General features: G+C 37.6%; 1 protein-coding gene across 2 annotated transcripts in view; it reads right to left on the bottom strand.

Annotated features, from left to right (window-relative positions):
• Positions 1 to 26,696, bottom strand: part of PREX2 (phosphatidylinositol-3,4,5-trisphosphate dependent Rac exchange factor 2) — a 176,244-nt gene that overhangs the window by 118,200 nt on the left and 31,348 nt on the right. For both annotated transcript variants that reach the window (XM_064706194.1, XM_064706193.1), the window contains exons 3-7: positions 8,916 to 8,987; positions 8,717 to 8,839; positions 6,863 to 6,967; positions 4,054 to 4,155; positions 2,213 to 2,374 (exon numbers count right to left, since the gene is read on the bottom strand). In XM_064706194.1, the coding sequence (XP_064562264.1) occupies positions 2,213 to 2,374; positions 4,054 to 4,155; positions 6,863 to 6,967; positions 8,717 to 8,839; positions 8,916 to 8,987 (564 nt within the window). The remainder of the gene's footprint in view (positions 1 to 2,212; positions 2,375 to 4,053; positions 4,156 to 6,862; positions 6,968 to 8,716; positions 8,840 to 8,915; positions 8,988 to 26,696) is intronic.

Below are 26,696 nucleotides of genomic sequence, written 5' to 3'. Positions count from 1 at the left end.
ATAAGGATTATTTAGCAAATTTCCTTGCCATAAAGTATTGAGCACTTAACTTGCAATTGGTTCTATCATGAGTTTATCACAGAAACATTTAAATGTTGAGCTATACTAACCTTCACAAGGTACTGCTGATAATAGCAACTTCAAGCTAATTTTAAGAATAAACACATTTTCACCTAGTCTAGAGGAGGAGCTGTTAAGTGATGTTAACTAGAGCTCCTCTCCATTTGAACATTTAGAAATTTACTTTCTATTAGTCCTCTCTTTTTTAAAATCCTACAAACAATACAATAGCATTTGCTTTGAATTATTTTCTTTTATTTCAGATAGAAGGTTACAAATAAGTGCAGAAAGTAGTGTCTGAATATGGACCAGCAATTATATCACTTTTCTACTTGCTAAAACTCCTTCTCATGATGCACAGTAAATTTTAGTGGTATTTCACAGTGACCATCCTGCAGCAAAACATTACAATGCACTGAGCTCCAGCATGAAATGATTTACCAGAAATGGAAAAGCAGCTCTTGAAAATGCCTCTACACAAGGAAAAAATACCTGAAGTGAAGCATTTCAAATCACAAAATGCACTGAAGAAACATGAAGAATTTTGATTGAAGTAAAATTAGTCACTAAATCCACATTTAGAATGAACCAAATCTTCCTACACTACTCAATTAACAACAAACCACACATTTGCAAAAGTCCACAGATCAGGAGATTTCACATGGAGCATACAGAAAATAATTATGTGGTGTCATGGGTAGTATTTAGGGGGTGTCTTTGTCCAGATCTCCTTTCAGATAGTGGCTTTTTCTGCTGAACCCTTCTGGATGACAGGGAAGAGCTAAATCCAGTACTGCAGAACCAGAGCACATTCTTAGGCACAGCAAAGTTCAAGAAACAGCAGGTACAGTAAAATCAGGAGGTGTAGGGAGGGAATAAAGCCATGCACAAACTATTTCTTATTTCTGCTTTTTTACCTACTACTACAAATATCTACTTAAAAGTTGTCAATTCTAGTCAGTGTTCTAATTGTTATTTGTCAGACTTTGTGGGGAACTCTCTCAAAGTTCAGACTGCTTTGTCTTGAGGCTTTCTCTGCTTCAGTGTCCCATCTGTGTCCCATGCACATCCCCAACCCTTCCTTCCCTAGGCACCCTACAAAGGAAATTTCCCACCATATAGACTGAGGTCTTTCAGTACCAGACCAACATGCAACAAACACATTTTTCTTGCTACATCTCCCTGCCTGCAAGCCTCCCACAAAGCTTAAAGAGATAAAACCTATTTCTCCAGTTCTTAAGTACCTTTCTCAGGAAGAGAAGAAGCATATTTGAGCAAAGTATTCAAAAAGCAAAGGATTGCTTCCAGGTTAAAATCTGCCTCTTAAAAAGCCTGGGTACTTTTGGTTTTTTAAGTCAGTTTTGAATATGGTTACACTGTTTGCTTTATATTTCTTTCATTGAAATTTTGTGTTTGCCTTCTACTCCAGTGCAGTCAGCTTAGACACATCAATACAAAACAACCAAGGGAATTTAAAGATACACTCTTATCTGCACCTGTCTTTCTATATGAACTAATTATGGTGCTCAGAATAGTTAAAAAGGAAGATTTTGATGCTACAACTACTTAATCGTGGCTCTTCTGGTTACTACTTAAAATTCTAACTCAGAACCAGATCTATGGTTACTTCACAAAACTTGGTTGAAGCACTAAAGTTCTTGCATTTGCAAATCATTAAAAAAACCCACAAATCTCATAGAGATTCCATTGAATGTGTTTAAATCAGGTTAGTTCCCCCAATATTAAGGGACTACCAACAAGCCGACAAAAACTTACAGGTTCAATGCTTAACCAATAATAAACAATAAGCAAAATATTCTTTGACCACACCAAAAGCTGCTAGGCCAGCATAGACAGCAGTAAAATAAAATCAGCATTTAAATTAGGATTTATAAATGTGTCTGTGTGCACAGATATATGTTAATACGAATGCTAAATAACTATCTTCCCTTGAAGTCTGCTATTTCATACAGTATTGCTCAGTCATGGAAAACTTAATTTACAGAGTAGATCTCAAATGCGGTAAACTCACAGAACTGTGGACTTGACAGCACCTAAGGATCACAAAAACAGTGCAGCACACACTTGTGGAAAACTGTTACTCTCTCCTCAACAGAGAAAGCAACAAATCTTATGACGGTAATGACGGTACCTCCCATCCTTCAACGTGAGACTGCCATTCTTCCAAAAATTCTAATTTTTCCATTTGTCTCTTGGCCTCATTTATGTTGGAACAGACAGCTTTCATGGCCTGGAGAGCTTCCATTAGGGCTGCATAGTCACTGTGCTTCCTTGGAGTCCGCTTCAGTAATTCCTATTTAGACACAGAAAAATAGGAAAAAATAAAAGAAAAGAAAAAAAGAAACCAGTCTTTGATCTCTAAAGGTCCATTACAGGAGACTTAAATCAAACCAGCATACAAAAAGAAAATAGCCACTCTTCTCTTTTACTAAGCAGAAAAGCAGTAACCCTTCTAAAATGCTCCTAGTAGGACACTCAAGAGTAACTAATTATTAACAATAAATGATCATCATGACTTTGGAAGAAGTTTGCATTTCAGCTACTTTCTCCTCCAACAATGTTTCCTCATGTTGAGCTTCGAGGTTTGGGTTTGTTTTTTACATTCTGCAGGATACAACTCTCAAGAGCAAGGATAACAACTCTGCTTAAACAACCAGTAGATCGCTCATGTCAAAATTAACACCTGCCTTCCCTGCAACTCAGGGCCGAAAACACATTCCTTCAGCTCCACACTATTGTTTAACCTCATGCAATGCAGCAAAGCAGTGAACAATAGCTTAGGTGACTCACTCATTTCAGATGCACTGGCAGCCATGCTGATAAACAAAAGTGGAGCCACCAGCATTTGTTTGAGATTTCCCATCTCAAGCTACCAACTCCCCATTTAGCTGGGCTGACTGAGAACAGCCTTCAGCAAAGCCCTAACCCTGCTGCCACCACACCCTGTATTTAAATTTTCTTAATATATTCATTTCATTGCTCTAGAGTAATTCATTAGTCATTTTTCCCTGTTTTATCTGTACGCCTTTCAAAAATAGAATAGAAAAATAACTTCAGAATAGACCAAGGGAACTGTAAAGCCACAGCTATCTCAGATGACTCACACCTCATTGTAACGATTACATTTTTAATCTGTTTTAAAAACTTTTTTATTCTGACCTGTTTCTTACTAGATTTTTTTTTATGTCATATGCCTCACAACTGGCAACATGGCAAATCAACACTCACAAATGCATTGTGAAAAATACTGTCCAATAGTCATTTTTCAGGTAGCTTTTAGAGTAGAATCTGCTCTGCTTTTCCTCTCAGAGTTTGGAACAATAGCAATACAAGATCTTAATTTGTTAACAATTTGCTTAAAATACTTGCTTTCTTTCTTGTATTTTATTTCCTAAGAGGGTAAATTGCAAATTCAGATGTTTGAATATCTACTATTTATCACCACATTATCATTTTTCATTTATTTAAGCTGTCACAATATGATAACAACAAACATATAATTGTACATAAAACCATTTACAGCACCTGTTACTCCACAGTTTATCTTGTAAAAAAAAAATCCATTAATATTTTTCATTTTCAGTTTGTTGATGGTAAATTAGCATCATCAAAGTACACCCCCAACAAACTCTGCTATCCCAAGCATTCTAAGCAAGGGCACGATTGAACCCAGCTGAAATTAGTCTCATTAAACTCTCCCCAATGGCTCACTTCTGCCCAACAATGGGGAGGCAACCTTACAACTACAAGCAGAACAGAGCTAATCATCTCAATCCAGCCAAGCTCCTCAGTTCTTTTAATACTGATGTCACAAGACTTGCCACCAGCTTTAATGGGAGCAAGGCTGGGTCCAATATCTTAATAAAGAGATAATTCACTGCCTAGAAGGATTGTTCCTGGGGTTCAGAAACATGCTTAGCAACCAGTTTTATACAGGAAGTATAAAGTCCTCAATAAAAATCTGGTGAGTACCTTCAAAAGAAGGGGATACTTGCATATTCTCTGTATTGGTGTCACTAGATATCCCTCCAGGGGTACATCTGTGCTCTTGCGTCCTCCAAGGAGCATGCAGTTCTGGAGAGGGAACGGGTTCACAAATTATTGAAAAATCCCAAGAAAATTATCAGAAATGAAGACAAGAGCATAGGTATACAGCAATGTTTGGCTAAACCATACACAAACTGTGTAAATACATATATAAGGAGGGAGGTTTGCAAGACTGTCAAAAGTACAGTCTTGAACACATGCACAGGCTATTACACATGACAAGGAAGTCAAAAAGGCAGAATGCAGGCCTCTTGCCTTATTACCGTCTTCATCCAGTCTGATAAAGAGGACTTTTTCTTACAGTTTGAAACTAAAAAACAGTAAAAATGCTCAAAGTATGCTTTCAGACTTCAACAAACAAAAATAAAAATATTTCAGGGTGACCACTACAGCTGACGCTGTTTCTAAAAAGTGTTTGTAGCATTAAGTAGTATCAAAGATGGTTTGAATGTTTGAACTTGGCCATCCTATTAACATTTAATTTTTTGTTACACACCTCAAAAAAAAAAACATGTTCTATTTTCATGCTTCTATATTTAAATTTGATGTGAAATGAATAAAATAGCCTGAAGTAATGGGCAAAAGGCTATTAAAAAATTTCGACAAGACATCTGATTATGGAAGCAGAGAGTAAATTAAACTTTGGGTGGAAGTACCCAATAAAAGTAGCTGAGAGAGAGAAAAGAATAAGGGCTTTTGGGGATAAGAAAACACACAAAGCACATCCCAGCAAATATTTGGAATTGGTGGAATTAAAGTGTAAGTACAAAAAGACCTAAAGTAGTGATGGCAATTATTTTATGGAGAGATCAGAAGGAATTGTGATGCAATGGCATGAGATAATCTCAGCTTCAAAGAACAAGTTGTCTAAACTGAGGACACTAAAGAAAATCAGTTTAAGGCAGCCAGATGAGATGTAGACACAGGCCACAGATCTGGATGCAGACACATTGTGGATGGAACAGAGGCTGCACAACTGGCTGGCCACCCAACACACCTCTCCTACAACCAGCGCTGCTGGGGGTGTCCACAACCACTCTTAAGTCTCTGCTTTGTACTCATGCTTAACCAGCTTCTGGCCTATCCTAAAGGATGCTTTAGCCTAAAGGATTTCACTTCCAAACACAAAAGCTTTACTGATAAAGACACAGTAAGATAATGGCAATGCAGACTATAGTTGTTACAACAACTGCCTCTATACTCAAAGCCTCAAAAGTTCTGGCTTCAGCTCCCAGTAATTTATAGATAACCACAACGCTAATGACCCAAATCCTTTGGTGTACCCAGAAGGCATTGACAGTGCTTTCAAATCATGCTCTAAATCCATGAGGGACCCAAACCAGAAGAGAAAGACCTCTGCATGTGCTCCAGAGCACCTAAAACAGACACACCATGAACTGCCACAATGGCACACTTGGCTTCTTTTACCACAAAACAAGCTCTTTGCCATCTTTCTCCAGTATTTTGCTTTTTGCCTCTGTAGTCAGAATTCACCCTTTCTTCTTGAGTCTGGCCATGCTGCTCCCAATACAAGAATCACATGTATGAAACTCCCCAGTCTGGGACAAAGTGACAGATATTGTGTCAACCACTGAGGAAAAATAGAACAATTTTGAAGCAGTCTTTAACTGTGAATCACCATTTCTGTGTAAGAGATTCTTAGCAAAAAGGCAGATGGTGCCTCATGTCACACAGTATCTCCCACAATAAGGAAATTCCCAAACTGCTCATTAACTTGGCTGTAAGTAAGTGCAGCTGGGGAGTCAGCTCTGGTATCTTTCAAAGCATCAGTGTGATGCAATAGGACTTCACCAAGAACTCTGTCAACAGCAGTAGTGGAACCCTACTGCATGCTAAAAATAATTAATAAAATTAACTGAAGACTTGTGATACTGTCAGTGTTGGCAGAATCTTTTTTCCTCAAACACATCTGTGATGCTTTGCTGAAAGGGTCATTTGTTCTCCAGTCCCAAAACACAATGATCAAATCTGATCACTCCAAAATGTGATAGCATATCCATGGACACTTGCTCAGGTATTTAATTTTCAATATAGTAGACCACTCATTTCAAAGCTAACCTTTATACCACAGGACACCATGGAGGAAACTCAAAAGTCATTCCACACTGAATCCTGCTTTTGACAACTAAAGTCAACTATTAGCAAACTCAGTATTTACATGAAAATTTGTTTTGCTGTTAAAAAACCATGAGGACTATCAGACTTAACATTTTCAAACCCCTCCTTACTTGTCTTATAAAGTGAAAGACTACTTGTGGAGCTGTTTCTTTCACCTTGGATTAAGTCAGCATCTAAAATTCAAATGGCTACTTGATGCAAAACAAAAGATGTTTCTGTCTGCAACAGCAGTGGCTACAGTAGCAGAATGTGGACATCCCCTTCAGAAGTTCTGCTGAGTTCTCCAGCTCCTTCCTACAATTCCTTTCCCTATCACTCCTCATCTATTTTATCCTATTCTTTGCCCTTTCTAGAGAGTCACACCCTTGTATCCTAGCCAGTATCTTCAAGGTACACTGCCTAATTCTGTATTACCCACAGATCCAAGCACAGCAATGAAAATATTATTTAACCACCCTCTTCCTCTGGAAACACCACCCCCACCTAAAATTGCCTGCTAACCACTTGCAGGTGTGCTTGTACTTGTTACATGGTGGAGGTGAAAAGAAAAATCTAAAAATACGAAGTTAGAAACACGAACTCAAAGTTTATTTACCAAAAGAAACGTCCGCACTGTTCTTATTTTGTTCAGGTCAAGAAGAACTTTCTGTGCCTTCTCATGGTTGCTACAGTACTCATCATAGATACGGAATTTCTCTTTCTGCAGAAACAAAAAGAGACATTGTTTTTCACTTGTCATTTTGATTTTTTTAAATTAATAAAACATGGAATGAACTCTTTGCAAAGCTAATATGGCCTTCATTCTAGAAAGTCAGCTCTTCTTCATACATTTATTATTTGAGGTCTAGCCTCAAATTATGAACAGTCTGGAAGCACCACTTGGGAATTTCAAACACAGATTCATAGAAAACAAGGTTGAAAGGGACCTCAGGGATCATCTGGTCCAACCTCTCTTGGCAAGAGCATGGTCTAGACAAGACGGCCCAGAATCCTGTCCAGTGGAATCTTAAATGTGTCCAATGTTGACAAATCCACCACTTCCCTGGGGAGATTATTCCAATGGCTGATTGTTCTCACTGTGAAAAATTTTTCTTTGGTGTCCAATTGGAATTTCACCGGGAGAAACTTGTACCCATTACCCCTCCTATTATTCATGTCATTCTGTAAAATGAGAGTCTCCATCTTTGTAGCCACCTTTAAATACTGGAACATACAGATAAAGTCTCATTTAAGCCTTCCTTTCTCAAGTCAGTTCTCTCAGGCATACACATGGAACACTTTCCATGATCATCCTTGTGGCTCTTCTCTTAAACCTGTCCAGACTGTCCACATCTCTTTTGTACAGCAGGGACCACAGAATTCCAGCTGAACACAGAACTCCAGCTGTGGCCTGACAAGCACTGAGCAGACAGTGATAATGATCTCTATCTCTGCTGGTGATGCTCTAACTGTTGCAACCCAGCATGTTCTTGGCTTTATTTTTTCTGTCACAGCAGCACACTGTTCAATCATATTGGGATGGTGGTCCACCAGGACACTGAGGTCTCTTTCCACAGAGCTGAGCCCCAGTTGGATAGATCCCAGCCTGTGCTGCACTCCCACAAACAAACAGGATAAAAACATACATGAAGAAAATGCAAAATGAATGGCTAATTTGTTGACATTATTACCCAATTTGCTGCTAACACTTGTTTTCAAACATGATCCGTTTTTCTGTAAAGTTAAAAACTCATGTCATTCAACTTCTGTTCCATTAATAGATTTCTCCTGCCACAATGAATAATTAAAGACTTAAAAAACAAATGGGACTCTAACCAGAGATAACAATGAAACCTGGACTTTTTGTTAAGTCTACAACTGAGAGCAAACCCATTTGTCTTCATTTTGCAGAGCGCTGTAACAGTAACATCCTTGTTTTGCTCCAACAGGAAAAATAATACTCCTAGAAACCAATTACTACAGGACACACAAACACACTTGTTTGTAGAGGTACTGCAGTGGCTGGAAATAAAATGTCTTCACAATCCAGAACCATGGAGGTATTTGATCCAGTATTTACAATTCTTTACTCAATATTCACATTTTTGCATAGCACTAAGGGGGAACAAAAAGATAGTACTACTCTTGCTGCATGCAACCTTGTACCTCCATCTGACACATAGGAACAGCTTTGCCCAAGTTGCAGGGCTCAGTTTGTCAGCCTGAGCTGATCTGGTGAATATAAAAATGATGAAACACCTAAAGTGTCATTTAATACGTTATTTCTTCACTGTCCTCCCATCTCTTTCTTTTTCTTGGACATGACAGTAACCAAGAGATGAACTTCATTATGCAATCAAGCCATAGTTAGGCTTCATGACTATGCACACTTATCATAATGATAGTAATTAATAAAAGCAAAAAATAAAAGAAAGACATGAAAAAAAGGCTGAAATAAAAGATAGCGTACATAATTCAGAAAGCAGGTTCCAACTTCATGCTGTGCATTGGGTTCTGGCTGTAAACAGTCCTCCACAAGGGACAGGAAGTTTTTGTGAACTGCGAGAATATCTTCAATATTTGAAAACAACATCTGCAAAAGAATAAAACATACATAAGTGAAACATCAGATACAAAACAGAAGAAAAAAATGCAACTAGGAGACTAACCTTAACTGTTTCTTCTGTGACGTTTTTATCCACTTTGGCTGCAGCACATTGGATCATTCGGTGAAGAAAAGCCTGCATGAAACAAGACAAATAAGGAAAAAGTTATTTCAGGAAGACTTGAACAACTTCTGGCATGTTATGCTTTAATTTGTTTCCCAAACTGGATATAGAACCACATCAGAATATTATTCAAAATCTAAAACAAGCTCTTTATTTATACATCATTTAGTAGTCCTGTTATTCTAACATGTTAGAAAGACCTATCTACACAGTGTTAAAAAGAGTAAAATGTTAATGAAACTGAGAAACTGAACATTCTCTGAAGTACTATTTCCATCCTGCCCTCATATTACAATCAAGCAAGAGAAAAATTTATTAATTTTCAAAATCTCACTCTATTACTTTACAAATTGAGCACAAGACAAGCCAAAATAAGATGCTAATTTCCAAATTAAACTAATCAGGAGATACTATTATGTCATGTTACTTTTACCATAGCAACAAAAATTCAGATTTCAGACATAGTAACAATCAAACTTATTTTAAAGTAAATTGGCTTAAACAACAGTCAGCTGCATCTGGTTTTGCTTAACGAAAACTCCTCTGTCCTGCCTCCCCAAGAACCTAATCCCCAGTGATCAAATCAGAAGTTAGTAATACCACCAATGAAATACCAAAATTGTAAGTTTTCTTTCATTTTACATTCAAGAACTGGACACAAAAAGAAGATGTGTACAGAAAGCAATTCCTAAAGAAATAAATGTCTCAAGTACAGAGAGCAGAATTAATTTTCATTAATTCATTTCATTGCAAAGATATTGGTACGTCCTAAAAAGTATCTACAAACTGCAGACTAAAATCTTACATTGATAATTCTTCACACAGACATGCATATTCTTCAGTCATTAAAACCTGGCACCATGAGCGCACAAACGTCATGTCTTTCATAACCACTTAGCTCCGAGTCACTGTGCATTGTACACTGTACATGAGCTCATCTAAATTCTGGTGTGGTGCAAATTCCATAAAAGAGGCAATAAATAACCCCTGTGTGGAATGATAGCAGTCACAGCAGCCCTTCTTGCCCTCTGCTGGGACTTAAACATTTTCGTTCCCAAGCAATGCTCCTTTCTCTGATGAAGAGAACTATGTAACTGGCATTACACATTTTTATTACTGAAGAGTCAAATCTAGTTATCCAGGACATAAACTGAATTAAGTTTGGAATACTGCCAGCACACTGTATGTTTCCTATCGCTCTCCACAACGATGTAGATTTTCTAGTTCATTAAACCCGTCTTTTTCCTGACTATTTGTGCTTTCTTTTTAATGTTTTACTGGTGCTAAAAAAATGCCATTAACTCATTTGCAGCAGTTAACTGATCGTGGACGACAGCCCTTTACATCATTCCTTGCTAAGAATATCCCCAGGGGTTATGGCAAATTTGCTGCATATATTATCTGTACAATCAATCCCATAAAGAGTGAAAGCCTGCATGACTTGAGTTAAATTTTGGAAGTTTTCACTAAACCATGCAACACCATTAAATATGCTTTAGAATCAAAGAGGAAAAAATAATTACAAGAACTACCTCTGAAACTCACATCTATTTTTACTATCTGTAATATCTCTCTGTTCACATTATTTCCCTATAGACCAAACACACTGCTCATCTGCACTTATGTTATCTAAGAAGATCTTCATTTCCTGTAACTCTGAAGGAAGGTGAACATTGAGCTGGCTGATAGTGAAACTAAGAAGGAACTGAGAGCTGAGGCATGAGTTATTCCCAAGTGATTCAAGACACTAGATGAGAGTCAGGAGGTCAAGAAGAGAATATATCAGCTGCAATAAACAGTTGTCCAAGCAGCCCTGTCCCAGACATCACATCTGCAGAGGTTATCAAAAAATAAATCCAGGAAAATCCAAACTTTTGCAGAGCCCAGACACAAATCACTAATTAAGGTAGGGAGGTTGGGACAACTTCAGTCCCTTCCTGCAACTTCCTGGAAGCCCCTGTAATATTTTGCTGTATTCATTCTGCAGGGGTAGTGTAGTCATGAGGCCAGTTTTTTCCCTAATATTTGCCACCTGTTCACAGTATCATAGCATCATGGAACAGCCTATGGGTTGGAAGGAACCTTAAAAACCATCTAGTCCCAATTCCCCTGCCATAGGCAGGGACACCTTCCACCACACCATGTTGCTCAGTGCTCCATTGTTCTCCCTATCAATGCAGATTTGCTTCCTGAAAAAAAGATCATTGTGCTGTGTCTCAAAAAATCAATGCATGTGACAATTTGAATTTTTCAAGCACTTGCATAAAGTTCTACAAACTGCACGTATTGCAAAGTAATTGGAATAATTCACATTTCCTAGAAGAGTAGTGTTAAGAGAATCAGGGGAGCAGAGGTAGGGATGGATGTATCCACCTCCAAGGCCAATCTCTGACTTCACCCGTTGTGGAGTGAATAATGCAAAGCATTGATGGAACCCAGGTTTCCAGGACATAAATCCCCTTATCAATTCCCTTCCTGGAGCACAGAGACACCACAGACCCCACACACATAACATCTCTGCACTGGTACTTTCCTAGGGAGAATGGACAGCCATCATCAGGCAAGAGGATGGAGAAGTAACTGCCTTTTTTACAGTGTAAAATAACCTCAATCCAGCACTGCAACTATGAAAAGACTAATGTCTCTGAACTCACGTAAACACACAGGTCTCAGAGAGGGCTGACTACTCAAAAAATCTCCATAATTATTTAATCAACTGAGGACAACCATAAGCATTTCTGCAAAAATTAGTAGACAGAGAAAAAACAAGTAATTTGCAGACACAACTGTAAGGAGGACCCCAGCACAGAAATTACAGACTTCAAAAGGAAAATATATAAGGATGGACAGAAACTACTCAGGAGCTGTCAGTTCTTCAATTAATGGAAAGAAATAATTATAAGAAATAATAAGCTTTTGAAATCATACCACATAAGCTCTAATTAACCATACAAAAAACACATATCTAAAAATATAGAAGTAGAATGGACATCTCAGCCAATTTACTATTCACTAAAGAAATGGACACTTAAAAAACCAAAAAATAAAAAAACCAAACCAAGAAGTTAGGAACTCCTCTGAAATGGCACTGAGTTCCCTGTAAAACTTTCACCATTACTTCAAGTAGGAGACTCCAAGTCCACACTCGTTACTAAGCACCACATTATATGAAGGAACAAAGCAATTATTTCCTTGCAAAAACTGCAAGGAAACAATAAGATAGATCCTGTTCCTGAACTGACCAAATAGCTGTAGGAATCAATGCTCATACATGATTTCCATGCTTACAAAAATCAAAAAAACAACAAAAACCACCAAAGTGAAAAATCAGTTCAAACCTAATACAATTACATCAAACATGCATGTCAGTAAACCATGACTCATCTGTGTTTACTACATCTTGCTGAGTTTACTTCAATATTCATCTACATTACTGTAGATGTTTCATAGCACTAGAACAAACACAGAGAATAACAAATATCTCTGCGCACTCCAGGATCCCAGGGCAATGTCACATAGACAGGGATCCTCAACTTTCTCAAAGCTTTCTAAGCAGATTCCAGAGTTTCTCTTAGGTTCCTTTCAGTTCTTAATTTTCTAAAATAACAGCAAAGACATATGGTATAAAACAAAATGTAATTCTCTAGATTTTCACCTTGTGCCAGCAGCATTCTATAGTATAGGGATTCAACACTCCAGCACAGCAAACAGCAATTCCTGGCACTTTCTGACAGCCAGACCATTGGTGATTTTTTTTTTAAGAGATCTCCATGCAACATTTTAGAGCAGCAACTTGGCTGGCTACCATAAAGAGCAATCAAAATTTCAAAGACCAGATGAAAAGCAAATATAAAGGAGGATGTTTGTTACCCACATTGAGAAAACAACACCCAGTTTTGTTTGTCGGTTTTTAGAACTGTTTATGGAAAACTCTGTCACTCTAGGAATATTCTTGAGTCACTCAGAGTGCCACAACTCCTGCCTCCACAAAGCCTGGCATTTAAACTACATACCTAAACTTTCGAAAGCATCCTCCCAGAAACTTCATTAACACAAAATGGTATCTGCATGAGCAGTGCATATCTGCTTTGGAGACGAAATGCCCCAAAATATTGATAAAATTCTAAATATGGAGAGTCATATAGTAAGAAGTTTTATGATCTTTACAAGTCTGACAAACTTGCAGACAAAAACATGGGGGTCCAACTAAGTCCTTTGGAATAGGGGAGCAACTACATAGGAAATAGATAAGGTAACAGTTTAGTGCTAAAGTTCCCTGACCCCATTCAGGTCCTATTGGGAACATAAAAATGCCCCTATGTGTGTGACTCAGGATCCCTCTACCATGGTGGTGTAGAGAAGAGTAATTCCCCTCTATCTTTGAGAAATGTGGGAAAGAATAATTTGGAGATGATTCCATGCTAATAATAGCAAGGAAGCTAATTACACACTTTGTTCATCTTGCCTGTGAACTGTTACATACTTTCTGTACTATTCCCTGGTCTAATTCTTTTATCCTTTGCCTGGCATTGCAGTAATATAATACAGGAAGCAATGGGCATGAAAATGAAACCATAAAACACTGAAAATCCAAATTCAGAGAATTATAAAAGAATTTGTTCATGGTGACAAATAAACACTAATGGTTTTGCCTGTCTGCTGATCAGCTGCCATTTTGTGATTTTGTGAGGCAGCTTTTTTACAGAGAACACACACTGGGTTCCTGTTATGGGGATTTTGACTTCTGGTCTTATCAAAATAAGAGTTGCATTGTTTGTTGTTTGATGGGTTTTTTTCTTGGTGGTTGCTCTGTGTTTTGTTGGGGAAAAAAAAAGCAACAAAAACCTACCACTGCTACAGATAGCACAAGGAGCTGCCAACAGCACAAATGACTTCTCTGACATCTGGAATGAAATCAGGGAAAACAAAGAAGTCTGCCTGCAGAAGACTCCCAGGGCACAAAGAGTTTTTGCCTTCTTTACAGATAAAAAGTCCAGAAATTATGCCAGAGCTCCTGGATCACAAAAGATATGTAACTATCTTTCTGAAAGTAATAATCCTACTTGGGATTAAGCCTATAAATTAATAGTGGGTTTTATCTAAAAAAAAAAAAAATTAAATAGTTATTTTTTCCCCTCAAAATTCTTTTAACCGCATTTCTACCCTTAAATCTACACTGCCAGAAACAAAACCAAGGTGAACTGCAAAAAACATATGTATTTTTAATAAGGTTTCCTAAAGTGAAAATGTGCAGGAAATTACCAGTTCAAGTGAAGTGCCCAACCTATCATAAAGCCTTCTGAATAAAGCTGTTATGGGCATGAAAATTGAATGCAATTTTGATTTGCACAGTGTCAAAAACAAAATCCTGTAAAGATTATAAGGAAATCATAATTCATTATTTCCTGCATTATAAGGAAAACCTTTGTGTGCCTATGATAATAACCTCATCTTCACAAATTTAGAAATACAAATATGAAATACTTGTAGTTTCCAGGTTCTCTCTTTACATTCTTAATGTGACTGTAGGTATCTGGATGGTGGAAAATATTTTGGTCTTTTCACAATATTCCAAAACGATCCTAGAGAGAACATGAAGATCTATACTTGGGAAGAAAACTGCTCTCTGTCATAGCTGACTAGCTGTTGTGGCTAATTCAGTTCACAGGCATCGAGGTAGCATTTAGCACAGCAGTTTTGCACACTATAATTAATGCACATCAGATTCCAAGTCCCAGAAGAACACCAAGCCAGTTTTGTTGAAGCACTTTTGTTTGATTTCGCCGCAAGGAGGAAAAACACAAAAATCAATAGAGAAGGCTCCAGCAGCAGTAGCAGCTGTGGCAAACACTGAGTTCCTACCCTCCTCTTCCCATTAACCTGTGCCAGCAGCAGTGGCAGTAGCTGCTCAGGCTGGCTTCTGCTACTGAACAAAAGACTCTTCTTCTCTCTCCAGTGATTCACCAGCTGAGGCACCACCTGTTTCTCCCATCTTGCCTGCAGGACTGGATGAATCACAACCAGCAGCGAGAGCATCAGCCAAGGTCAGATGCATTCTTCCTCCCTGCTGTACCTAGTGCTACTTTCAAAGCTGGCATCATATTCCAGTGCCTGTAAGTACAGAGGGAATAGATGGGCAACATCTGCAATGTTTTCTGTTCTAGCGATAATTTCTTTTCCCAACCTACCAAACAATCCTCTTCTCCATTCATCTGATCCTAGGGGACAGCAGTCTGCCTGAAAGAGCATCCCTGACTTAAAGTAAACATGAATTCATAAGTACACACACAAATACAGAAACTAATGCTTTGAAAAAATGTGTCTTCATAATATTTTCATACATTATTAATATGATGACACATATTGGGATAATCAACCCATTCTCCATCATGCATCTTTTTTTTTCCTCTATTGTATCAGAAAATTTCTAAGAGTAGAGCAAAAAAAAAAACCTTTGCTCATCCTTCTTCAACCCTCAATCACCTTTTCTGCATTTTGTGGCCACTGATGATATTTTTCTACTTTTTACTGGACATATTGTTCTTTCTTTCATGCACTTTGACACATTTAAGTCAGTTCCCTTCTTTGATGAGGAAGCACCCCCTAAACTCATGTTCCCTACCTCTGAAATCACCTGAGCTTTCACTTTTGATCCCTTCCTTCCTTTCAGCTCCATTGCAGATGAAAGTAAGAGATTTATAGTTAAAGTCCAGTTCCACACAGCCAGGCAGGATGTCCGATGTCTCCACCCTCTTCCTTGCACTGAAGCCATTCTCAAAAAGATTTAGTACAACCTTTTCCTGGCCCAGTTCAGAAGACATTAATTCCTTTTCTTCCCAGATGTCAAGAATCCTGCCACTAAAATAAGAATATCTAGTACCCTCATTTTGGGAGGCTGTGCTCTTGCTGGTCAACAGCAGTTTGGTTGATGAGTAACGATGGAGGCACTCGCACACTTGCAGCTGCGATCATTGCAAATCTCCCCAAATCAGAGGCTGAGGTCTGGCTGGCTCACACATGCTCCTGTGATCTGATGCCACATAGAGCAAACTTCTAGAAGATCACCTAAATTTTTGCTTAATTAAAATACAGCTTAACCAGAGCTTTAGTAAAAGGCCATATACTGGCATACACCATGTACCCCCACCTGCAAGATAAGCAGAACGCAGTTTGGCTAATATTTTTGGCAAATATTTTATGTAACATCAATTGCTACTAACCAAGCCTTTATCCCATTAAAAATACAAACAAGTTACATTTCAGTCACCAAGAGAGGTTCTGGAAAGCAAAAAAAGAGATTGGCCTGACCCCTTTGAATTTCTAAACAGTCTGTTGAGATTGCAACAAACTGATCAAACAAGAGGCATCCATATCAATAAACAAAACGTTTCCAGCATGCCAAGATTCCTCTGAATTACATTTTGAAGTTTTTTTTTTTTTATAAAAAAAGAATCTGTACTAAAAACATTCACTTGTATGTGGAACTCCCTGTGGCAATGCATCCTATGGTCCTGTTGGTGTATGTCATGGAGTGAATAATGTACTGCTAATCACAAAACTGATCTTGTATCACTCAAGTTGAAATGGAAAAGAAATTACATTTACCATTACGGCTTACTTCTCATAAAAGTCAGCTGTTTCCTGAATTTATAGAACACTAGGTTCTTGTTAGGAAATCCCAGTGAATTCAGCTGTGTCCACTACTAGCAAATCAAAACAAGAATCTAGGAAACCTCAGAACAAGTGTACATCTGGAAGTAACAGTACGTTCCCATTATATTGCAATCATAATTTAAAAAGAATTTGTAAGTTTGAAACCTTTATACTTCATACTAGAGTTTCTGCTTCTTTTATGCAAGAATATCTTTCTCTGTTCAATTTGGGAAATAAATCCCGATTTTTTTTTTCAATTTTTACTCACAAAATTAGGATATTCCTAAATTATTTTTTTTAAGAGGAGAAGACCAGTTAGGAAGAACTCAACATTCCTAGAATATTTTTGAAACAACTCTTCAATTCTACATCACAAATTTTAGTTCTTTAAACAAATCAGTAATTTCAGGAAGCGTAATAGATGAGAAAATAAATGAGAGGACAAGATGAGAAACACATTTGTCAAAAATGACCTCTCCAAAAGAAGTATTTAGATTTTCTGATTCAATTTAAAAATAATGGTTTGAAATTTCAAAAATATTACAAGAAAGTCATTCTCTGTACACCTCCTATATCCTTTTAAAGTCCATTAACATGTTTGAAGACCAGTGTGAGTCTTTTCTAACTCAAAAATATCCACCAGAATTAAGAAAGCCATGATCTTTATCACTTATTACAAGGAGGAAACCTGAAATAACACGTTATATCTCCACTTTCAGAATTTAAATTTAAGCATTACTTCCTATTGTATCTGAATAAGGGAGGAAAGTTGCACCAATGAAAACAAATTATTTGGTCCTTCATGATTAATGCAGCTTATTAAAAAACAAACAAACATTTTTACATATAAACTAAGGAAATGTGAAAATACTAACAGACAATCATAATGGAAGCCCACCAACCCCTTTTTACATGCTCAATTTTCAACACAACACTTTTTTTCTAATATTGGAATGCACAGTCCTTAATTACGAAGTTATTTAATGTTCATATGGCTAGATGCTAATTAGGAGTTAAAATGCTTGAGAGAGCTAAAATTTTTATTTTCAGAGTCGTATAAATAAAGTGTACTCCCAAAGACTGTTCATTGCCAGTTCTGGCTGCCATTTGCATTTGCACACATGTGCCAAGAAAAACATGAAGGAAGGAAGAACATGAAACAGCAGTTTTCTTCCCCAATTTCAGTTCTTTGCAAAGCCTGCAGGGAAGCTGTAGTGAGTATAGAACTTCTAGAAAGTGCTCGCTCCTGATCACAGAAAAAAAGCTGAAACATTCCATTTAAGTTCTTTCCCAATCAGTAACAATCAGAACGCTTCCCTACATAAGGAAACACATTTTGGATAATTCCTATTGCTTGCCATTTAAACAGGGCCACATTTACATACTCACATGCAATGATGTCTCAGTTCATGCAACCATCATTTAATTAACATTGCAGTAGGTTATAAGCATCCCATGTTTTTCAATTTGAACCAAAACTTTCATTTATTATACAAAAAATAAAATAAAGGAGAAAAGTACTGGTTTCTGAAAATTAGATGCCAATATTAGTTGTCTTAACTCCATTCCAAAAAGAATAAAATAGTATAAAAATTTAAATTATTTTACACACAGCTTCATACAAACAAAAGATTGTTATATGTCTCTATTCTCTACCCTGAGCTGGTCTCAAGAATTTCCAACTGCCCATATGGTTTTAAACCAATTTCCATGAAAAAGCAATAATTAATATTATTTTTTAGACTCTACTTGGTTCATGGGATACTTCAACTGTGCAAATTCAAAGAATAGTTCATCTTTTATTTCTTTACTGGTTTGATAACTATTAAAAAGAGTAGATGATAAGACAAATTAGCTCTCTTTTTCCTTTATGTTATACACAAAGCAAATATCTACACATCTGTACATCTGCTGCACATTAATTATACCACAGGATATCTACATGCTAATCACCATTTACATCCATCAAAGAGGTCCCACATCTTGAAGGACACAATGACCACTGAGTACATGATTTTAGAAAACTAAATTGAGCATCTTAACATTGAGAATATATGGTGAACACCATCTGAATTTATCCACATTACCTGGATTATCTTACTGTCAAATAAATTCCTAATTTCAAGAAATATGGACCCGGATCCTACAAGCATGCTAGGGAGGAATAACCCCCCACTCATTCACAGGCTATACTTCTCTCACTGGTCCTTTCTTTTCTCCTTTTGCTATTCAAGCACAGACTCTTTTTTTTTTTTTTTTTTTGTCTTATGGAGGTTTATGGCCTGTCTTTGGCTTTGATGAGTTCCCAGCATAATTGCACAACACACTGTCTGTGAAGCATGTGTTCCTTGGGAACACAGGCTGCATGGCTGTTCTTGCCCTTTTCATTCATTTTTGTAGGGAAACAAAAGACAAAACCTGATTGAAATATCATTTGCTTTGCCTTCTTAATGAAATTTTTGTTCCAATGTTGGGACTCTAAGATGACAGAGTTTATTACTAACTTTTCCTGAAATAAGAGCATCACTCTTTTAGGCTGCAATCAAAAGCTTTAAACAATCCTCCGGTTGAAACAGAAGTAGGGATATTTTTTTTAGATATTAAACCTGTGAAAATAGTATGAGACTGTCAAGCCCAGTCCATGGGGACAGTCTGAAGGGCCACTATTTAAACTAAAAGGAGAATATTCAGCAGTCACAGCATCCTGCAAACCACCCTCCTCACCAGACTCCTTGCACCATAACTGCAGACAAGCACAAACAGAGCACAGTGGTGGCAGATGCCATCTGTAAATACTCAACCAGAGTTTGACAGCACTGAATACTACTCATACCAGGACACATTGCTGCTTACCAAAACACCCACGTTGATTCCACAGACTGAAGTCACACTAAGTCTTTCTACAAAAGGTTACATAAGGAAATGGAACAGTTTTTAATTCACATCTTTTACTTCATGCATTAATTTGTTGTAAGCAACATCCTTTCAGTTCCCATTCTCCAAAGTAAAAACAAGAATTGTCTAAACCATTCAAAGCTCCAGATACCAGATTTCTAAGAACAACACAAGGGAACAATGGGGGTTAGTGGGACCAGGAAATCAAGAAACCATAAATAAATATCAAATATTGTTTTCCAGCATCTTCAATAGTTCTGGATCCTGCAGTCCATGCTTCCTCTGGATGAGGAAATGACGCCTCTGCAGGTTTTCCTTGTTTCCATAATAGACTACTATAATTGGCCATACAGGGGCCAGCCAAAGGCATTGCACTTGCAGACAGTGAGCCATGCAGAGGCTCATCTGCTGGGTAACAATGAAAGCTACTGTGATCACAGTCTCATTTATGGACCACGAGGTGTTGCTTCTCCACTAGGAAGCCTAACTTATCCCTTTTAAGGAACAGGTTATGGGTGGCACAACTCATCCAAGCCGTGGGACCACCTGAATGTATTGGTAGAGATGGCTTGGGAATGAAGGTAAATTAGCTTCAGGAGCAGATCCACAGCTATGGAGTAGCTTTAAGAAGAGACCCAACATCAAGATCAAGTTTCAAAGTCTTCAGTCTCCACATCATCCTGACAGAAACACCTTCACCTTCCTTCTTCCCTCAGATCCTACACACAGGAAGGAGAGGGAGGCAAGCAAGCAGTGAGGTCAGGGCAAGATGCTCTCTCTACTAACACTATTCCAGGTGTTCAATTCTCACAATCAGATCAAAAATTAAGGAAGAAAAAATTGCAGGAAGATGGGTTCACTTTTAATTATGAAGCACAAGCCCAGACAAGTAACTAATACTTCACACATAAAAATGAAGTTGACACGACACTAATTCTGTCAGAAGAAAGACAAAAGAAAAGCAGCTTGCTTGGTCTTTCAGGCTTTATCTCATTTTCTCCAAACTGCCTGTTAAAAATTACTAATTGTTAAACTTTGATTTTTTCCAGCAGCATGTGAAAAAAACTGGGATAAGAACAGAGGGAGGTTGCCAAATCCACAGTTAGAAACTTTCCACAGGCTTTTTTTTTTAGAAAAAAACAGAGTTTCATTTCAAAATATTTTTCTAGCCTCTTCTACTGTGAAGATTGCAGTGCAATAATTTACAGAATGGATGCTATCTCTATAGATAAACAAAACCATCATTCACAAGAGATTTGACCTTAACCCTCTGTCCTAAAATAGTATGGCCAATTACATAGCAGCAGCAGCCCACATCCTTAAAATATCTTTAACTGAATTATGGAACTAAGTTCTCATCTTGACTTCTCAAGTTTGCTACAGACTGCAACTAACTAAAATAATAAAACATACAACTAAAACAAACAGCTATGTTTGTCAGAAAATAAATTCCAGCAACTAAATGGTGAAGCAGAAATATGTACTCTTGAATTTGTTGCTCTTGTTAAAAAGAAGAGCTCGAAAAAATGCACAAACTGAACTTATCATTACATCAACTTAAGCAATAAACTAAAAGCTTCCAGGAAGTTTATCATCCTGTTGCTGACTATAATTTGGCTTGTTTTGTTTGGATACCATGTTCCTGTTCCTTCCACTCATGTCCTCCAAATCGGGCGAAAGCACTGGAATCTCACTGCCTATACTCCAAACACTTACCCAGCCCATATATTTGTATTATAGGGAAGAAGGAGCTCCCTACCTTCCCTCAAATCTGAGGGAAAGAGCAAAACTGTGACTCATTTGACTAGAGAGGGGTAACAAAAACATATGTCAAAAAAGTTTCCTAAACATACTGGGCATTTACCCACCCAAGCCAGTGCAAACATTTAGGTAACAGGATGTTAGTTTGATATAGTTTCATTTAAAGAGAAAATCACTGTGGGTCCAACAAACAAGAAGATTTAATGTTTACAAGAAGACCACCATTTGTCGGATGTTATGATATATTTTAATCCTATTTTTAGCATCATTTTTATGGAATTTCCTTTCCATTAATACTGTACTTCACCAGAATTGCCAGCAGCAAATGTGCAGAAGAGTACAAATCCAAAATACAGAGTCAGCACTAATATTGTCACTATCATTTCTGTGACAAGAATAACTCATTGATGACTACTGCTCACTACATAATTGATATTTTCCTGTGACTTAACTGTTGTTTTTAAAAATCTGTTCTAAGTCTGGAATAGTGGGGTTATTTCTATCACACAAAACAAAAGAAAAATTTAAATCTTACCCATGATTGTATAAGCCCTCTCTCGATGATCACTTCAAAGTAACAACTTTTGAAACACAATAGTCATCACAGAAAATTGCTCTCCCTTTTGTATTTGATAAATCTGCTGAATAACATGAGTTCAAATATTAGCATGAGATAAAACCTAATTTGGTATTAGGGAACATTTCTCCTTTGCAGTCTCTGTCATTATCTACAAAGCACAGTAAGCACACATCACATTTTCCTCTTTGTGTAATCAAACTCAGCATCCAGGACTAATACGAGTGAAAAGTTTGATCACATGCAAATATTGCACAGCACCCTTTCAATCCCTGAGTGGACAGGTATCCATATAAAATAGAAATACAACAACCATTGCAACAGAAAAGCCTTCTAGAGATGCCAGACAGTGTTAATGACATGATGACAAGGCCTTAGAGCACAGAGCTGTCCCACCTGAGGGTGGAAACTTCCAGATGAAAGAAGTTCCAAGGAGGAACACAGGTCACAGGATCCCATCTGGAAACACCGTAAAGCTCGTCTCATTTTCCAAAAGGATGGCTGACATCCAGATATTGTTTTTCAACTATCCTTTCAGACAGCAAGGACACTTCTTTTTCACTGTCATTCAAAGAAATAAACCAAAGGAAAAGATCACAATTTCCCGTCTATTTTTAAAAATCAGAGTTCACCTAAGGAACAAAGGTGGGTGGAGGCCCCAACACTACTGTGTCCTTCTAGACAAGAGTAAGTGCACGGAAGTAGGCAAGATTTAGAGCAATCAGATCATGCTCAAATAAATAAGCCTGACAGAAAATATTTTTTTTTTTTTTTAAGTCTCTATGTGCAGAAAAAGTGGGCCAAACTGAAGCCAAATCCCCAGTGAAAACAGAGCTGCTCTTGGCTAAGCTATGCCTTAGGAGTTCAATACACCAAGACACTTTTTGAGGCCAGTGTAAGGAGTATTTGGAGGATTTAATGGCCAAAGCCATTTCCTGGTCATGTTGTATTATCAAATTTTGGTGCATTTTCAAACAGAAGGGGGGTCTTAGCCATGGGCCTTTTCCATAAGCTAAAGCATGAAAAGAAGAAGTCAACTAGAAATACACACCCTGTCACATAGCCTTAGTATGTAAATGGGTAAAAGTGAATGGCATGGCTTTATACAAATACCTACCTGTGCAATAAACTATGTTCAAGGCAGCAGGACTAAGTCATTCTCTAAATACCCCTCAATAATCTGTATTTTTACTTTCACTTCCCAAGCCAGACATGAATTTGAAAAGATTTCATAACATGCTCCCTTTCAGCAAATGGATAAGTATATTATAACTGCACAGTGTCTCTTTTTGTCAAATTTCTTCTGTACATGGAAATTCCCACAGCGAAATTCTGGATTACAGCACACTGTGAGACCAGAAGGGTTTCTGAATGTACCTTGCACAAGTCTCAGTGCAGTGTTGTCAGTCTGGCAGCTATCCCAAAACTACTTGACATTCTTCATTGAAACAGCCTGCAAAGATCTGGAAATTTCTCAAACCAAGGAACAAGCAAAGTTGTCAATAGACATGACTCCTGATCCTTCACAATCAGATTCTTACATGGTCACCCCAGATTATCATATCATGGAATTATATGAGAACAAATAATAAAACAAATCTCTCTTCTTCCTGAAGTGTTTGGCGTTCATTGGAAATAAAAGTGTGCTTTCCTTCCCCTCACAGCAAATGCGAAAAATAAAAGACCTGATTGCTTATTGCATTTTTCCTGTTCTGTTCATTTCCTTGTTACTGTAGGAACTGAGGCAAAGTTTTGCTCTTAGGTCTGAAAGGGTGAGAATTCCATGATCTAGATCTAACTCTTAAAGTTCACCTCTTGTGTCCCACAGCCTCCTTTCTAGCAAAAAATCAGGCTTCTGTTTTTCCATGGGATCATTCAGTATAGGACAGGACAGGCAGATTTGGCCTCCTAAGGTCCAAAACCTCTTCTGTATTCAGTGGGAAGTCATTACATAAGGCTGATCATGGTAATTCATAGTCTGTGAGCTTGCTGAGCTATGGGCTCTTTAAACTTTTTTAGATTAGGCAGTAGAATTTTGTAATTCTGATAAATTAATGAAGTCTGAATGAGCTTGACCTGCAGTACTGAACCAGTGGGTTCAATGTCCATGTGAAAGGTCCTGCGATCTCTGGAAGAAAACTTATCAGCCGTTCCTTCAGGTTAGTCAGTCTCAAAATTTCCAGTGCCGTAAAATCTGCCCAAAGGTCTGATGTGTCTAGTTTTTGAGATTCCTGAGCACTAGAGACAAGCCAAGTAGACACAATCCTTCCAGCTCCTATGTTTAGACTATGTATGTGCTTTTCAATCCCCATGAACGCCAATGGATTAATTTGTGACCGCAGGAAAACATCCGCAGCTTTACTGTTTGTGTCTGTTTAGAGCGAGTGCTGCAACAACCCTGATGGGCAGGAGGACTACATGTCTGCTTTTGCCTTACTTCCATGAAGCAAGTCCTGCTCTCAGCAAGGAACTGCATGCCTTGTCTCTGATTTTTGGCAAAAGGTTATTGACTCTGCAAACTGATAACGGTCTTTTCAATGTTTATCCTGCAACAAATTCTGTTTATTGACCACTTTATGAATAAATCAAATCGGATGTTGCTGAAGCTGGCTTTTCACTGTGTGTATGCGTAGAGGATTACCACTGCAAAAGGGCTCTGTCAGCAGCCTGCACACTCACAGGAGCTGATAAAGAGTCAAATGCATCGACTGTTATCAGATCCACTACCATGCCAAATAAAATCAACACTCTTTAAGTACAAAATAACAACAGGACTTCTAGCAATTTAGAAGTGACCTGGAACTTCCAAGAAAGACAAACACCTGGGTAACAACAACAAAGACTTCAGAAGCCCAGAGCAGACTTCCTACCTATTTAAGTCTAAGAAATAACAATCATCAAGCACTTTCTTTAGAATTCTCTAATATAACACAAAGAATTCTTCATCAATCAGTTTGAATAAGCCTTCCAAAGAAGTAAGGGGTACAAGGAGGCAGAAAAAATGGCTATGGATGGGACACTAGTATAACATCCTCTATTACAAAACCCAAAATATGCAAGTGGAATATTTTCTCACTGGATAAATCTAACCTACATGGAGGCTAGATTGTCAGATTATACAGATTATAAATGCACTGTTTGAAATGACGAGGCCCTATAGGTAAAACTAGTCAGCCTATGATTTAATTAATGCATAATTAGGAGGATATTTTGTTCAAGGTTTTTGATTTTCTAGTACTGTCACCATTGTATAATAGGTTTGTGCCCTTGTTTGGCCTTCCTAGCAAATTACATATTCCATCTGCATGGTTCAGTCCTACTCCTGTAGATCTCATGCTATCAGATGAACCTCAGGTGAAAATAATTGAATTCAGCCACATATTTTCAGTGAATGTCATGTTAGCCATTTAAAGTATGTTATCTGTATGATGTTACAGCAGACTACAGTTAACAGGAAGTGTCAGTGCTAGATTTTGTTAGACTATTGATGCTCTGTCACAAATATACGGAAATAAACTGAACAGTAAGGCTTTTTTTGGAATTTGGTTTAGATGGCTATGATAAATTTTAGAACATATTTTAAAGTTTCTTTACAGGATTCCAAAGACCTTACTGGGTTTGAACTTGATGATCAAGCTGCTTTGCTAATTGGGTATACTGGTTATTCACTCCTAGAAAGGACAGAATCTCTTACTGAAATATATTCTTCAAATGTGATTTGTCAGCCAAGTCTACAAGGCAAAATCCAGCATCAATATTTTACTCTTCTTCCTTATCCATAGGAGTGTATGCTAAAGATATCAGATTTGGGTCTCCAAAGCCCATTAAATTGCTGGTTAATTAGATGTTTGGGATGCACAAAGCGCTGCTTTTCCCACATAATTTAATGTAGTACTCTGGAAATAGAGTAACCCTCAGTAGAGTATATTGATCTAACTAGTGTGTTCTTACCTTTTTTCCCCCATCAAAACACATTGGACTGTACAAGCTTTCAAGATCCAACACCTTCTTCTACACTTTATAAAAACAAAACCCTGACAAACATTTCACTCATTTTCACTCACAGGGTTTAAAAAAAAGGAAAGACCTGGAGAAAGCAGCCAGAACAATAAGGATGTGCTGATGCAAGCAGGAACTCAACTCCTTTTTTCCACGTTAGAAGAACAAGAACACTCCTCTAAAGAGGTTTTAGGTCAGAGACCTCAAAAGCAGGAGGTTGGTAGCTAAAACTCCTGGCTGAAACAATGTCAAGGACACACTAGAGCACACCCAATGTTTGTGATTCAGTGTCAGGGAATTAGTATTTCTACCCCCTTTTACGCATTTCTACCCCCAATTACGTTTGCAGTTTGAAAACAATGTAAAGTTCCAGATTAAACTTTAAAGATTATCCAGATTGCATCTTAAAAGTAAAATACCAAGTAATGAGGAAAAAAACCCCACCACAAACAAAAAAAAAATCCTTAAATCATTTAAGACTTCCGAGCCATGCTTTTAGAAGCACGTGCAAAGCCCCAGAGAGATAAATCTTGGATGTTGCTTTTCCTGGTTTCTGCTTGCCCCTCCTTTTTTCTGGTTGTTGGGACAAGGAGGGGGGCGGTCAGTGGTTTTTGTTTGGTTTGGGCTTTGCTTTTTTTAGGTTTATTAGCAATACAAGTAAAAAAACCATCAGCTTCAGAATAACTGGAGACCAATTATTATGTCCCTCATCTAGACCTATAGTAACAACAAAATGAGCTTCCAACTTATTTGCAACATTCAGTAACTTTTTCTACATATTGTATCTGTAGAAGCTAGAAGTGAAAAGGGGTGCTGCAACACATTCCTGGAAAAGG

This window comes from Zonotrichia leucophrys, chromosome 2 (genome assembly GCF_028769735.1).
Source record: "Zonotrichia leucophrys gambelii isolate GWCS_2022_RI chromosome 2, RI_Zleu_2.0, whole genome shotgun sequence".
Lineage (NCBI taxonomy): Eukaryota > Metazoa > Chordata > Aves > Passeriformes > Passerellidae > Zonotrichia > Zonotrichia leucophrys.
The sequence above is the reverse complement of the archived record's forward strand: the minus strand, read 5'-3'. Positions and strand labels throughout refer to the sequence as shown.